Source organism: Strongylocentrotus purpuratus, unplaced genomic scaffold, assembly GCF_000002235.5.
Source record: "Strongylocentrotus purpuratus isolate Spur 01 unplaced genomic scaffold, Spur_5.0 spur5_scaffold_15, whole genome shotgun sequence".
NCBI lineage: Eukaryota > Metazoa > Echinodermata > Echinoidea > Camarodonta > Strongylocentrotidae > Strongylocentrotus > Strongylocentrotus purpuratus.
In genome coordinates this window covers 11,663,258-11,680,663 of record NW_022145600.1, presented here as the reverse complement: position 1 = coordinate 11,680,663, position 17,406 = coordinate 11,663,258, and the positions used below count along the sequence as shown (strand labels likewise).

General features: G+C 37.6%; 1 protein-coding gene across 1 annotated transcript in view; it reads right to left on the bottom strand.

The window, feature by feature from the left end:
- Window positions 1-17,406, bottom strand: part of LOC105438798 (exonuclease mut-7 homolog) — a 43,963-nt gene that overhangs the window by 17,960 nt on the left and 8,597 nt on the right. The window contains exons 2-8 of the mRNA XM_030985575.1: window positions 14,392-14,875; window positions 10,789-10,962; window positions 10,069-10,122; window positions 7,401-7,540; window positions 6,782-6,953; window positions 4,516-4,715; window positions 2,486-2,642 (exon numbers count right to left, since the gene is read on the bottom strand). Coding sequence (XP_030841435.1) covers window positions 2,486-2,642; window positions 4,516-4,715; window positions 6,782-6,953; window positions 7,401-7,540; window positions 10,069-10,122; window positions 10,789-10,962; window positions 14,392-14,700 — 1,206 coding nt within the window. The 5' untranslated portion in view covers window positions 14,701-14,875. The remainder of the gene's footprint in view (window positions 1-2,485; window positions 2,643-4,515; window positions 4,716-6,781; window positions 6,954-7,400; window positions 7,541-10,068; window positions 10,123-10,788; window positions 10,963-14,391; window positions 14,876-17,406) is intronic.

The following is a 17,406-nucleotide window of genomic DNA, read 5'->3' as shown; positions in this document are numbered from 1 at the left end:
TAAAGCAGCATTTGATACCATATGGCGAGAAGCTCTCTGGAAATGTTTGCGTTCCATTGGAGTGGACAAGTCCTTAGTTGTCCTTATAAAGAGCATGTACAAACAAACCAAATGCTCTGTTATGGTGAATGGTTTGGTGTCATAACTGGGGTAAGACAAGGCTGCCTCCTCTCTCCAAGTCTCTTCAACATATTCCAGGAATGTGTGATGAAGGACATCCAACAACTAGATAGTGGAATACCGATGGGTGACATGCGTATCAACAACATCAGATATGCAGATGACACCACCCTTATGGATCTCGTATTTGAAAACCTCCAAATCTCAACAAATGAACTGGAGAAGGCATGTAGAAGATGGGGTATGAAAATCAATGCAACAAAATACAAAGTCAGAGGATCAACAAGATATTTCACTTAACAACACCAACATTGAGAAAGTAGAAAAATTTGTCTTTCTCGGCAGCCCAGTTCCTTCCATAGAAGAGGACGTGAAGAGACGTACAAGACTGGCTGCTTGGGCATTTGGAAGACTGAAAAGTGCCATCTGGTCCAACCAAGATATTTCTAGGAGACTCAATGTCAGGATCTACAGAGCACTTATCCTCCCTATTGCCACATATGGAGCAGAATCCTGGACTCTCCGAAAGTCTGATAGAAATAAGCTTGAGGTATTTGAAATGAGGTGTCTCCGGACCATCCTTGGAGTTCACCTAATGGACAAGATAAGGAACGATGAGATCAGGCAGAGACTGAACATCCCAAGCACCACATGCGAGGAAATAATCACACGTCGCTTGAAATGGTTTGGCCATGTTTTACGCATGCCGCATCACCGCCTACCATACCAAGCATTCCATAATGACTTTGATGGACGCAGACCTCGGGGACGCCCTCCAAAGAGATGGAAGGACCAGGTTCAATGCGATGTGGGATTACCCACACAACAGTCAGAGCAACGAGCCCGAAACTGATCAGACTGGAGCATGATTTCTCGTAGGGGAGCAAGGGGACACACCGTTCTATGCACCTAAGTCAAGTCAAGTCAAATAAAAAACAAATTTGTTTTCACTGGCTACCTGCTGTAGCAACAAACAGAGTTGACATCAAGTCTTTTGACTTCTTTGTGCATGGCTGATCGTTAACGAAACAGAGTTAAGTCTTCTGTCAACTCTGTTTGTTGTAAGGCTGTGCACAACAGTGTAATGAAGTACCCGAGTACACTCCCAGGCTCACAAGCGAATACTCAAATATTCGGACGCCATGTTTTTTTATAATTTTTTATAATTTTTTATAATTTTTTAGAATTTTTTTAATTAAAAAAAAAAAAAAATTTTAATTTTTTGATTTTTTGATTTTTTTTTCTTCTTTTTTTGCCACTACCATACCACTCGGCAGTTTCCCAGATCCCTCGCCGAAAACTGCATGCAACTTTACTTTGAGTTGCAGTTGAAGGCGCCGATTTAATAAGAATAATAACAGTAAACAATGCTGTTTTAAAAACCAAAGATGGAATAATTCATTTTCCTCCAAGTCCAAACAGAAATCTGGACATTTGGTCCCAGTTTCTGAAAGGTGAGTTTGACAGCGCTTGAGTTGGGAAACATTTTTACCGACGGTACCATGCCAGCGGCTGCCGCTCTCCCTGGCACGGGTAAGCGTGGGCCTGGACTTTTTTTTAAAAATTAAATTTTTTTTTTTTTTTTTTTTGCGGCCGAATATTCGGGTACAAGAAATCGTACCCGAGTAGTTGTTAACCGTGCGGGTACTCGAGCATTCGACTACCCGTCGCAGCCTTAGTTTGTTGCTACGGCAGGCAGCCAGTGAAAACAAATTTGTTACATCAAATCATGGAAATGCAAGCATCACTTAAAACAAACAGAACTTTGTTATTCCAGGCTCATTTTTCCTGATTGAGGTGTCATATGAAAGGGCAGAAAATGAACTTTCTAGAAATGTGATTTTCTCTTTGAAATTCAGATACCGTCCGCCAAACGACTTTCTGGTACCTTCTCTTCAAATTGTTTTTAATCACTTATGCATGAAATATGCATTATATGAGCCGCATGAAATGAAAGAGGAGGATCTAAGCTTTACAAATATGTGTCATTTATTAATTATAATTGTGATTAAGTTATGCAAAAACATCGCTAATTCTTGGTTTCGTTTTTTTCTGGGACGCACTGTATATATTTCCTGTACAACTGTCTCTAATCTTAATCTATGAAATACATGTATCAGGCCTTCTATAGCAAGTACATGTATCATAAATTTAAGCGTTATTATTAAAACAACCTTAACAGATAAATTAATCTACAGAGGCGCTATGAAATATTTTAAAATAAATAAATAAATAAATAATCTTGCTACTTGTGATGTTAAAACAAACATTAAGCTACTGCAGTGTCTCTCAATTGACATTTTGCATGTGTTGCAAACAAGCAACTGTGCATTGGGGCGCAGGAAGCAATCAAAGTGTTCATTACCTTACTCGTGATGTCTACAAGGCACTGTTGTATACCGGCCGCAGTGGAGACTAGAATGACCCTTCCTCCTGGCAGATTGAGGGAATAATAATCAACACTAGGAGCATCTGGCAACTCTTCATCCCAGTTCTCTTCTACTCCATCTTGTTCAGCATTGCTTCATAAGAAAGATACATGTACTGTTATGAAATTGACATGAAATTGCAATGAAACGTTTATGAAGGTCATAATATTCTCATCCCCCAAATATCAAGATTTGCACACACACACACACACAAAGAAGAAAGATTCAAGGGTTCTGCTTCAAACTCTATAAAGCTTCCAAAAATATGGACCCCTACTTAATTATGTTAAAAATTAAGGTCGGGTGACATCCAAATATAAGTTGATGTGCAGGGCTGCATACAAATCATATTTTGTTATTCAAACATCTAAATATATTTCGTAGATTTTGAATATTTAAAAAAATAATTTTCTCAGACCTGCTAAGCTCCATCCTAAAAAAATGCTCCAGATCTCATTCATATTGTGACATCATCTGTCAATCATTAGTGAGCTATCAAGAGACAGTGGTATGTACCTTCCCCAAGCTTAGCACATGCTCATAAAAGAATTGCATTCTTTCATACCATACCCCAACATTACCTTTCTTTTCCTGGTGATGCTACAGCATGTCTGACATAGCAACTCCCATGTTGGTATTGTATGATGTATTGTAAACAGGTGGTCAGCTCTGGTGAAGCTACAAACCACTGTCTCTTGTTAGCTCACTAATGATTGACAGATGATGTCACAAGATGAATGAGATCTGGAGCTTTTTTTTAGGGTTGAGCTTAGAAGGTCTGATAAAATTATTAAAAAAAATATTTAAAAATCTAATATGAGTTGTATGCAGCCCTGCACATCAGCAAGAATCAACTTATATTTGGATGTCACCCGACCTTTAAGCTGCTTGCACAGTGTCACTCGATTTGACTAAATTAATAGAAACAGAGACCATCGCATGTATGACTAACTGCTTAACAACCAAAATTTGTTATAAGCAACTAAATGTGAGAATCATGAAAAGTGTCACCATACCCTCATGACCTCACCTATTTAAGATCCAAAATAAACCGGAATTACACTTTTATGGGCTTTAACTTTCTTATTACATTTCCAACTTATCAAACTTCCACTTATCATATGCTCTGATTTTTCTGAAATCACTCAGAACAGCTTGCTATTAAGGTTGAATCAGGGAGGTGGGAGGGAAGGAGTGGACTCTTGATATTTTCCCTATGTCCCCATGCTCTATCCACGACACTGCAGAATGTTATCCCAACTGATCCTAGTTACTGCCGCTCATAAATTTCTTCGAAGCAAGTGACAGGCGAGGTCACAAAAAGTTTCTGCGCATGCGCCTTCGCTCAGTGTAGGGATGTAAAAATGGCGACCGTGTGTGCTCCTGAGATTCAGTCCAAAAGCCCTGCCGGAGATTAGTATTTTTACCCGGAAGATGGGAAATTGAGAGTTGGGAAACAACCGTCTGTATCTGTGGAGTTCCTGTTATGGAAAACTTAATACATATACGGGATATCTCCTTTGTTATGCAGAAAATCACATCCTATGACAAGAACGTAAGATGTGCATATGAGTGCCGATTGCAAACTCTTAAGAACAGCTTTTATCCTCATTCTCAGGAAAAATTTATCATAGCGCAAGGTTGAATAAATTCCCCTTAATATTCATATTCATATTTTCAAAAATAATCTTAACTTAACGTGTAACTTGGCTATATCTGGTCAGATTTTGACGTTTCAAAAACGTAGGACTTCGTTATCGCTCTGATTTACGACCAAGCGCTCATTGTTGCGTAACTTTCATAACCAGCGGGCATTGAGCAGCTGCCTGAGCGATGCCTATCAGGAGATTGGAAAATCAATTGCAGCAAAATAAGCTTTTTTAACACCCCTTGAAAAGTTGTAAAATAAAGAGTCCACTCTTTCCCTCCCACCTCCCTGATTGAATCAAGGCTACAACAAGCATACCTGGCATCCGACCTCTGCAGTTCCTTTAAGACAGCCTCAGGTAGTTGATTGTCATCAATCCCATAATGCCTTGCCCAGCGAGCGGCTGCTGGGACATCTTTGTACCATACCAGTTGGTCAATGAAACAAATCTGGAAGGATTTGTTATCTCCAATGGTGAAGACTATAAGCTCTTCCCATACATCTTGCGCCATGGACTCCTGCAAAGAAAAAAAGAAAAAGAAACCACATGTCATTGCCATAAATCTTGGAATATTGTTGAGCCCCCACCTCCCCCCACATTAACACATCAGGGGTAAACTCACTGATATTCAAGATTATAGGCACAAAGTTTATCAAATTCACAGTTGAACAACGATAAAATCTAAATTAGCATTAATTTAAAAGAAACTCTTGCAATTTAATTGCAGTTGAAGTCACAATTGGATAATAAACGAGACTTGTCAAGTTCATTATCCAGCTAATTGTGACTCAACCAAGTGCAGTGCTGCCTATCACTAATGCACGAGCTTCAAAACATGAATTATTTGATATAAACATAAATCAAGAAATAAGCCGAAAATCTGATGAATATGACAAGAATTACAGTCATGGGGGGGGGGGGGGGGCATTGTCTTTGACTAACACTGCAGTACATAAACACAGTCAAACAGTGTAGTGCATGTCTCAGTGTGCGCATCAATATCTTTGCCATTTGAAGCTAAGTGCATTTCATCATCCTTTATATTTTGTACCTGTATGCGTCAGAGATACGCATACCCCCATCTCAGCCATGCATTCTCACTTTTGGATGGGACCTTTTTTGCACAGTAGGCATGGTAGGATGAATGATGCACGGTCATGTGGTGGAATGTGACCAATTAGACTTCTTACATTCTTGAACCTGTTTTATCGTACATATTATGTAACCTGTTTTATAACGTCAATCAGGGTTATAACTAGAGACTTTTTTTTAGATTTTTAGAGGTGGGCACGACTTCACTGACGCCCTTTAAATCCCAAATCCTGACCTCTGCAACATCGCGATTGCGAGCTTTAAACACGAGCTTCAAACATGAATACCGTATTTGCTGGCGTAAAGGCCGCAGTATTTTTGGAAGAGAAAATATCAAAAAGTCGGGTGCGGCCTTTACGGCGAATCAGTAAAAAAAAAAATTTAAAAATGTAAGTCCAAACCAGCACGAATTTGCACATATGGGACTACGAACGGTAAAATAACTATACCACTATGGTACAGGACATTTCAACATATCTTACCGACAATTTTATCTTGCATTGTTGACATGAAGACCAAAATAAACTTCCAAAAACAACATCTGCCGATAGATCTTGATTTAAGTTCGTGCCAATGCATTGCAAAAGTAAAAGAAGGGCCTGTTTAACGGAGCTGCCGCGAAGCATCCAGCATGCAAAGTCACCTTTTTCAATCCATCTCAATGTATACATCTGAGAAAACAGCAGGGTATAGCATCAGTGCAGGATGGCCGCGCGGTCTAAGGCGGTGATTTTAGTCACATCAACATTTGTACGCAAGAGATTGAATCCCGTCTTCGACAATTTTTTTTTTTTTTTTCCTTCTTCTTGCGGCCTATGCGGCGGTGCGGCCTTATCGCCGGCAAATACGGTACACAAGTGTACTAGGCGCTGATCAACACAGGTTCGACTCAAACCCAATCAATAGAAAAATAAATATTGTAACAATATCGGATAACTTTTTACAATATAAATAATGAAATAAATATTATAGTATTTTAATTTAATTATTCTGAAAAATTTCAATTTTTGTTATTTACCCTATCAAAAATAAAAATTTATAAGAACAGTAATCGGACGAGCATGGGCTACTATCTCTGTGTATTATAACGTATACATCGGTAAATTCAATATGGCAGCTAGCATGAATCATATTTATCAATCTTTTATTGTCAAATTGAAAACATGATTCTTGTACGATTGCAAATAAAACACGATTAAGACGGAAATATGAATGTAAGTACTACTTTTCTTCACAAATAGTTTCATGTAAGGCAGTTTTTATGTCAAATTTGTGCCGGTCGGAAGCAGTATTTTTCATCAGGAGTGGTGGGCGGAAGTCCTCCGTGCTGGTCGGGCCCGCCCTGTGCAGACCATCATAGCCATGTAATGATGTTCATTCACTAGCATTTGAGAACATCCTGAGATTTGATTACTATGATCAGGCCTCATACATCTATTATATTTTGTACATTGCTTTTTTAAAACAATTCCTGGTCAAATGGAAAGTTACCTTGCTATACCTCTCATGAATGAGGTTCTTGATGGCGATTTCGGACTTGGAAGTGTTGGGACAGATCGACCTGTCCAGTTTGAACATCTTGACCAGTTGAAGTATAAGCTTGGTCAGGGGACGTCTCTTTAGCTTCTCAACCTTCACCCATGGGACACTGCTTTCCATCTTTCTGCATGGTTGAAAGGTACATTTTACAAGTTTTGTCAGGCTTTAGTTCCATTGTAGACAATTTCACAGTGGTTCTATTTCGTCACTCTGATTAAATTGAAACATAAATTCATAATAAAGGAGGCTCAAACACTGTACTGACTTATTGGGTACTTATCCTGCAATACCTTTTTACTGTCCAGAGTCTATGGAAAAGGTATAATTAGCAGCCTCTCTATGTAATACTTTGAATCGCATCCACACTTTGCACAGTTGCTTTACTGCATGCATTTAAATGCCTTCATTTTTTTTTCTAAGTGCAAAGTAGATATATACAATTTTGCCCCCTACCCATCCCCTAAAAAATGATGCTTTTCATCTCTATGTTTAAATTCATAACGTCTAAATTATTTATAAATCATCAAATCTAGATAACACAAATACATAGTCACTGCGAATACAAACATACCTCAGATATGCATTTATATCATAGCCCAGCTCACAGAAAACATCCAATTGTCGTACAAGAGCCTCTTGCAATTCTGGAAAACCTTGGACATATTTCTCTACTATGTTGGCTTTGTCTTGAATCATGAGAGGTAGACAGATCTGAAGAACAAAAAGAAGAAGGAGAAGATGAAGAAGAAGTAACAATTTGTGCAAGTAGGAACAAACCAGCAAAAAAAGTCAATGGGAGTGGTGAACAATTAATAGCTCTAGAAATTAGCACTGGTAAATTGATAAATAACCCTGGTGAAGAATTTTAATATCACTGTGAAGAAAATTGTGCTTATACAACACCAAATCTTTAAAGAGCTCCCATGGACAGAAAAGTATTTGTACACTGGAACAAACATTATGTAAACATGTAACGATTCACCAAAGTACAAACAGGACTGACCTGAGATCAGACAGGAATTGGAGATTTAACACTTTTAATTCAGCGACAACGGCCTCCGAAAACCACGATAAGAATATCACAGCGAAGTCTCCATTTTACAACTGCCAGATCATAATCACGATTATATCGGTATCCGACTATCGGTTGATAATAACAATCCTTATAAACATATTGGAGTTTTTGTGGTGGTCAATACAGTGCGAGTCAAAAAAAAGTTTACACCTAGAATTTTTTTTCATAAATCATCTATGAACAGTAAATTATTAAACATTTTATGAAAGAGTGTTTTATTCTGAATCGTTTAGCATCACTTTTGTGTGGTATGCGTTCACCCTTGGATGAACAAGAGGCATTGTTTGCGAGAGTGCAAAAATCGACTTGCGCCAAAGTTGCTTATGTGATGTTTGAATAAAACAATTGGGATTTGGGTATTAATTGGGTATCAAATATCAAATAGCGTGTGTGTGTTTGTGTGACTTTGCTTCTGCAAAAGGCATATGCAATGCATCTCATTTGATACATTCAACTCATTCTCTCACTCAATCCCAATATACTGTAGGCATCACGTTGGCGCAAGTCAATTTTTGCACTCTCGCAAACAATGCCTCCTGTTCATCCAAGCGTGAACACATACCACACAAAAATGATACCAAACGATTTGGGAAAAAACGCTTTTTCATAAGATGTATAATAATTTACTGTTCATAGATGATTTTTAAAATAATAGCAATTTTCTAGGTGTAAACTTTTTTTTGACTCACACAGTATACTGGACTAGGTGGAAAATTTGTTCTTGATGCAGATAGCTGGTATAAGACAAAATTGATAATCAATTCATTCAACTTCAAGCTGATTCCTCAATAACAAAAGAAATTGATAATCCCTATTTCCTGTTCATAAATCTAGGAAAAACAAACCTTGCTATTGGGGATGCAGCAAACAAGGCTTGCCAGGCACATTAAGCCTCCCCCCAAAAAAAAAGAATAATAATAAATAAATAAAACTAGATGGAACTTCGACTGCGCGCAGTCGAAATGATGCCTCCGTCATAGTAATTTACAAACCAAAACAGAAGAAATTTTTCAAATTCAAGTTCAATTGTAATCCATTAATAGGTTTTCAGAATATTGTGATTACAAGCAATTTCTCATATACATATATGACCCTTTGATCTTTGACCTCATGAACCTAACATCTACTCAGTTCATTGGCTCTGCAAGATGTCCCAAGTTAAATAGTAATCCATCTGTCAGTTCTAATGAGAATGCGTTCACAAGCTATTTTTGCATACATAATGAGCCCATGACCTTTGACCTTTGACCTCATGACCAAAGAATCTACTGAGTTCATTGGCTCTGTAAGATGCATACATGATCTAAGTTTGGCTGGAATCCATCAATCTGTTCTAATGATAATGCGATCACAAGCTATTTTTGCATACAAAATGAGCCGCATGACCTTTGACCTTGACCTCATGACCCCAAAATCTAATCAGTTCATCGGCTTCGCAAGTAACATACATGACCTAAGTTTGGCAGGAATCCTTCAATCGGTTCTTGAGATAACGCGATCACGAACAGTTTTTGCATACATAATGAGCCCTGTGACCTTTGACCTCGTGACCCCAAAATCTATTCAGTTCATCGGCTCTGCAAGATACATACATGACCAAAGTTTGGCAGGAATCCATCAATCGGTTCTTCGGATAACGCGATCACGAGCTGTTTTTGCATACATAATGAGCCCTGTGACCTTTGACCTTTGACCTCGTGACCCCAAAATCTAATCAGTTCATCGGCTCTGCAAGATACATACATGACCAAAGTTTGGCAGGAAACCATCTATCGGTTCTTTGGATAACGCAATCACGAGCTGTTTTTGCATACATAATGAGCCCTGTGACCTTTGACCTTTGACCTCGTGACCCCAAAATCTATTCAGTTCATCGGCTCTGCAAGATACATACATGACCAAAGTTTGGCAGGAATCCATCAATCGGTTCTTCAGATAACGCGATCACGAGAACGGGACGTACGGACGGACGGAAGGACGAACAACCAGAAAACATAATGCCTCCGGCTACTTCGTAACGGAGGCATAAAAATAAAAAATCTGCCCCTGGAACGGATTCCTCCCCCAGTTCGCCCATTTTCTGGTTTTGCCACAATATATCTAACTGCAGATTAACCCTTCCTAATGTTGAATTAAAAAAACTGTTCCCATGATGTATACTTACATCCTCCAATGAAAAGCAGTTCTGAAGTTTACATTTAGTAACACATGTTGCAGCCTGTAAAAATGAGAGAGAGAAAGAGAGAGAGAGAGAGAAAAAAATGGGTGAAGTATTGGGTTCTTTTTCTTTAGCAAAGAATCTATGATCCAGCTAAGAGTGAAAATGGATATATCACGATAAACTCTAAAATATAAAAATGCCTGTAGAACTGTGGAAGCTGTTAATAAAAACAAAAGGACAAAGTCAAGACATAATAATGGGAGAAAGAATAAGGAAAGAATAAAGAGTTAGTTACAGATTGAGCAGAGACAAATTGAAAGCACAGAAAAATATGTGCTTAAAAATTCTCTGAAAATACATTGTCTGCTCCTCCCTTTTCTTCTTCCTCTCTTCCTTTTTTTTTCCTTCTTCTCGTTCTCCTTCTTCTCTTTCTCCTCCTCTTTCTTCTTCTCCGTCTCTTTCTTCTTCTTCTTCTTCTTCTTACAATACCTGTCTGAGCTCTAACATCCTTTGGCAAGATATCAATATTCCGACCCAGGTGACGTAAATAGGTACCCGGCAAGAATTAATTCTTTGGAATCCTAGAGCGCCATAATGGTGTACATGTAAATGCCAAAGCTGGGGTAATAACTGTTAGAGTGCTATTAGAGTGTCAGGTCTGTAAGAAATGAGCGCTATACAAGAACTCATTATTATTTTTACAATGTCTAGAGAGCTACTGACCTCTTTGAACAGTTTCTTTTCCAGCATGACCCTGACTCCGGACACCAGGAAAGAGTTGTCTGGTCCTTGCAGGTTGAAGAGCTTGGACAGGATATCAAAGACGTTGGAGTGAGCACTGGCTGCCAGGTGAAGGGCTTGCATCTTCAGTTCTGGGGTTAGGATTCTGGTCAATTCCTTAACAAATAAGAGAACAAGATTAGATTCTTATATATTTCCAATACTGACTTGATTAGTTAATTTGCAATATATTTAGAATTTCATGTTGTAGACATAATAATTGTAATTTCTTTGAGAAAAAATGTTTCATGGTTATAAAAAATATACAGCATTAGATTTATTAGTCCACTTGAGTAGACAGAGACTTCCATGTAAAGGTACTATATATCCCATTTGCAGCCAACATCAAATTCTGTAGAACTTTGCAGCAATTATGAATATGTCACATACATCTACATGTATGTCCTATCTGTAACATTTTAACGTTAGCAGTGTCCTAGTATTCAACTTATGCAAGGAAACCTGTTTACTTTCCAGACTTCACTGTCAGACACTACATGAATCGAGTGACTAACTGACTTCTTTTTTTCTTTGGTAATAACATACATAAAATGAGCTGTAAAGGGTACACATACATCCCACTGCTTGTAATGGCCAAAATTAAACTGATTGAATATTTGCGCAGCACAAAACGTACAACCATTCGATACAGGGTCTGAAAATCAGACTATTTACTAAATGGAATGCAATCACTAAAGTCATTTTAACAACTAACAGTCGTTATTTTCCCACAAAAAGACATTTTCAAGCCCTTTCTTTTTGAAGGAAGTTAATTTTTTGGGCCGGCAAATTGGACAAACTGTAGTACCTTTAAAGGGCACGTCCACTCCAAAAATAACGAACTTTCAATAGAAGCAGAAAAATCAGACAAACCAATCAAAAAAGTTTGAGCAAAATCGGATAACTAATAAGAAAGTTATGAATCTTTTATGACATAAAAAACTTTGAAAATCACAGGACAAATTGGCAACTCACTCATGAATCTGTGACATCATATTCCTCTTTATCCACTAATTCCTTTCTTTGTTATTTATAATATAAATTTCCTATTTTCCCCCTAAGAATCTTATTCTTCACACCAGCATCCAATTTAGATTGATAGCAATATGTTTTATGTGTGTATGCACTAATTTAGATTAATTTTGTCCAGTTAAATCATGAAAAATGTGAATTTTCATAAACCATTTATATAAAAATCAATAATTATGAATATACAATATTCAGAAAATAGTATCAATTCTTCAAAGTTCATAAAGATTTTGTGAAATGTCATGCGCACAATGTCATGCGCACAATATGATACAAATCATATAACCTGGCAAATGACATGGGGAAATCAATAGGGATACTGATTTTCCGTTTCAAAAAAGGCTTTTAAGGCTACTACTACTATTATATACCTCATACATAGATTGCCATTCACTGATTGGTCAAAACTATATCACATGTCAAGGAGCATTTCGATCTATCAAGTATCATTACGTCAGAGGGTTTGATAGCTACTATCAAACCCCGGGATAGGACCCCTAACCCCTCCAGCGACTTAGTTGCGCACACAAATTGTTTGAGTTGCTAGGCTACCGCAATCGCGCGTAGGAATTTAATACTCTTGCCTTGGACTTGATGTTGGATTTTTCTTATTCTGGTGAGTACAGTAATTCCTCTTGATCTAGTTTCCTGTTTTTTAGTGCTAGATCTAGACCTACAGCTAGACCTAAGGCCTAAAAAAAAATTGATGACTTGGCGTAACCTGCCCGACCCTATTTTTATCGCCGACCCTACGCTTTTTTTTTTTTTTTTTTTTTTAAATTTTTTTTTTTTAATTTTTTTTTTTAATTTTTTTTTTTTTTTTTTTTTTTTTGGATTAAGGATTCTGAAATACTGGAGACATTTTTTAACTGTTTGTTATTACAGAGCCATTCACAATTGTAAATATTTTCACAAGTTGTAATTGGCTACTCTTTTCAACCCTCATTCTTCAAGATTTTGGATACATGTTAACATGTTAACATGTTAACCTCTAGACAAGTTATAAAAATGCTAGTCAATACATTGTAAAAATACTAATATTTGTGAACAGCCCCTTCTAAACCTACATATTCACCTGTTTATCCTGTTGAAGACAGTGTCTGAGATATCTCAGACTGGGGTCTGTTGGAAACCTATTAATGCGTTCGTATGTTTGCATTTTATGTGCATGAGGGTGTATGTACATGTACATGTATGTATGCAGGGGGGGGGGGGGCCCAGGTGTATGTATGCATCCCCCAGGTCCCAAGGTGATCAAGATTTCAACAATTTCTTGCTCACTTTGCTCCCACAGTGTGTGTGTCCATATATGTGTGTGTGTGTGCGTGGAGTTATTTGAACATATTGTGGTCTACCCCTCTCATCAGATCATCCCCAAGGTCTGAGGACCTATCTACGCCACTGTATGTATGTATGTGTATGAATGGCTAATTTCATGTATGCAAATATAAGCAACAACAAAAAAAAAAAAAAAAAAAAAAAAAAAAAAAAAAAAAAAAAAATCGCCCTACCTACCCTAATTTTCAGTGACCCGTTACGCCAAGTTATCAATTTTTTTTTTTAGGCCTAATCATGAATCAATAAAAAGGATGAGGTATATAAAACAAATATGGACTGCTCTGTAATCGGATGATGGTGGGAACTACCACTCCCTCGGTGGTGTTCACACCGGCCCTTCTATCACCCCCTTGGCTTCGCCTCGGGGGTGATAGAAGGACCGGTGTGAACACCACCTTGGGAGTGATAGTTCCCACCATCATCCTCATGAGCAGTCAATATTTGTATACTACATATATATTGTATGTAGGTCAAAGTTCATAGCCATTAAATATGCAAATCTGGTTTCCATTCGATAACTTGAGTAAAAATTGATGGATTTTAATGAAACTTGATATGAAGGTACATGGTATCAAAACACAGCTTAAGTTCGATATTGGAATATGTAGGTCAAAGGTCATAGCTCATTAAATATGCAAATCTGGTTTCCGATCCATAACTTTAGTAATGTTTGACGGATTTTAATGAAATTTGATATAAAGGTTCATGGTATCAAAACACAGCCTAAGTTCGATTTCGGAATATGTACCGGTAGGTCAAAGGTCATAGCTCATTAAATATGCGAATCTGGTTTCCATTCGATAACTTGAGTAATGTTTGACAAATTTTAATGAAATTTGATATAAAGGTACATGGTATAAAAGTACATGTACAGCCAAAGTTCGATTTCTGAGTATGTACTGTAGATCAAAGGTGAAAGGTCATAGCTCATTAAATATGCAAAAACACCTAATTATGTATGTGAAAATGATGTGGTAAACTTCCTTGCCTAGTAATATAATAGTATGGCCAATGGAGGTACATGTAACTTGTTCTGACGAATATAGGCCATTTGTACCCTGCGAAGGGATGCTACGCTTTGCGTTGACTTGTTAAATATTAGATTTAGAAATTCCCTTGCCAAAAGATTTCCACCAAGTGAAATACAAATGGTTTCATAATTATAGCATGCACACTCACCTCATCAGTCATTTTCTTGACACTGAGCATGGTTTCAAACTCCGTCAAGATCAGAAATGCCATTCTCTTGCAATGATCCTGGCTATGACCTACCAGGTCTAACACAAAGGAATGCTGAACTCTGCGATCCATGGAAGACAGAGCTTCATGGAACATCTGGCATAATTCCTTCTTCTTCTGGTCCTTCCACAGGTTTTCAAAAGGCTTAATCCACACTTCCATCATGTCAACAGGTTTCTCCCGCTGATGTTTTGAAGAAGCATCAGTTTCAACTCCTCCACCACTTCTGGTACTTGTTGGATTGTTCATTTTTCCTGCTTTCCAAAAGTACTTTGTTGCAGGATATGTTCAGGTCACTTTAATAAATGTTGATTTTCTCCCACGGATGAGAGCCCTATGAATCCTACAGACCGAGTTCAAATTCTTTGGTAAATGATCTCCCTGAATCTTTTTTGTTTACTCTGCTTCGCCTTCAGTCTACCAGCTGCAAAAAAATAAGTAAAACATAGAGAAGGAAAAGGTCATAATTACCAGTACGAAGCTTAAAGGTAATACAAAGTTTTGGTATGGAGTCATATGAATTTGGTTCAAAACTTAATATCAACATATTGGAAGCAAATATTATATGCGATCCTACAATTTTCAATGATCATTGTCGTACGGTTGAATTTGAGTCTAAATGATGAAATTGTGAATTATAAACTCTTTATGTTGTATACTTTTATTTTTCCTATTGTGGCGTAAATGGGCTCTGCCGGGGTAGCGTTCTGCCTTGTGCAGACTCTCAAAACCCAGTCCACGCTCTTGACAATCAGTCATTATGATCTCTCAGTGGGCTCTCACAAAAGCATATCGACATGTGTAAGAAAAACGTGGACTAGCTCTCATTTCACTCACTCCCGCAACCACTTACTGTTTGACAGGAACTCAAGAAACAACTCTTGCACAGTATCTGCAGTTCAAGTAACTTTATCTTGTTCCTTGTAACGTACCTGTCGCAACGACAGCTCAACGCTAACTCACCAACATCTTACGATGTCCATATATATATTGTACAATTAACTATAACGCCCTCTATGTCTTACTAATTTACTGGATAGTTATGCTACACTATTCAAGATTGATATTACTTTTGCTTCAAAACAATGCAATTTGACTAAAATTGATTTTCTATTCCCGTTTGGAAATTATATACATGTATATATATATATATAGCACATACTGCATATTCCAAGATGTTCATAGTCGCAGCTACCATTGTATGGCCATAGGCGCTATTTGAAATTTATCAAGAGCACCAATATTTTTAATATTTTACTTTAACGAAGGGGGTAGTGAGCACTTCAAAATAATTGTTTAATCAACCCCCATACTCATATGCTGCAATGATACTTATAAACCTTTAGGTCAGTCAGGAAGTCAGGAACCCATGACTTTTAAAAGCCGATGGCCTGTCTGATTATCAAGATATTTATGATTGGAAAATCAAAACCAAATTTCGTGTTTGCCTAACGGTTTTCATAACACTATAGCATATGGGGGAAAATGAGTATGGTAAAACCAGTCACTCAAAGATTTTTACTTTTTTGATGCACTTCTTGATCATTTAGAAGCACAATATTTTTAGGGCTTCAATATCACAGACACTGATGACTCTTAACACGTAGGTCATTTTCCAATTTCCAGGACAAAAAAAAATTCAGCGGCTGGCTGAGTCGTTTTTTCCCTCAAAAACAGATGCCCCCCCCCCCCCCCGAGAAAAAAGTAAAGATGGTTTGTATTTTTAACCAAAAGAACATAATAATAAAAACCTGAATTAAATCACATATATAAAATTCAATTCAAAGAAAAGGAAAGTTAACATGAATTAAATTTCCTAAACATTGCGCATGCCACCTATATTTATCAATGGAGGTTTTTTTTATAATGATACGAGTATATCATGGACATATTGTGAGAGAATGGGAAAGCGTGTCTGTTTTTTGTTATAGGGGTGAAAAGACATGAGCCCCTGAATGCTGGCATACTGATAGGGGGGGGGGGGGGGGGGTATTTCTTATTCGATACCAGTGATTTACAAATGTTGCTGAAATGACATGATTTTCCAGTATTTTTTCTCAATTTTGTTGTACGTCATACCTTTTTATGTGTTTGTTGGAAAATTAGAAATTCCCAAATTTATAGTTGGGCGAAAAATATGCTTATTTAGAAGCCTTTATGTCAAGGTCTGCAGAACCGGCCCGGCTAGAGGGGGGGGGGGGGGGGGGGGGGGGGGGGGGGGGGGGGGGGGGGTCGAGCCCCCCTCACTTTTTGAAAAAGATTGTTACAGAGAAAGAAAGAGAAAAAATAAGTGACCTGCCAATGTCACAAATGAAGTATCAAAATATACTCATCTGACCATAATTAAATGCCTAAAACTAGTGCTGTAAGTCAGACGCTATGTTCGTGTTTGGTTCGGTTCGATTCGGTTCGGCAATTTTTCAGCCGAACTTGGTTCAGTAATATAATAGCAAGCAGCGTTATAGCCACGGCGGTCGGCACTGGGCGGGTCGGCCGGCGTGCCCTGCCCGACCAGCACGGAGGACATCTGTACACTGCTCCCGACCAGCACAAATTTCACACTAAAAAACTGCTCTAAACGTAATTATTTGTGAAGAAATATACTACCGTACTTACATTTGTATTTCCGTCTTGAATCATGTTTTATTTTCAATTTTAAAAGATATTCTTTAAAGATTTTCCGAGACGGTTGTTGCCTAATGTTAGAGTCATGAAAGCTGCCATCTTGAATAGAGATTCAGGCTCGTCAATAATTGTTTTTTATAATTTTTTATTTTCAATAGGAAAAATATAAAATCCCTATTTTTCCTGAATAAATAAATACCATACTATAATATATATTAATTTAATTATTTATATTGTAAAATTTGTCCGATATTGTTACAATTAAAATATTTTTTCTGTTGAATGGGTTTGAGCTGAAGTTGTTTTGATCACGCACATGTATTCTTGTTT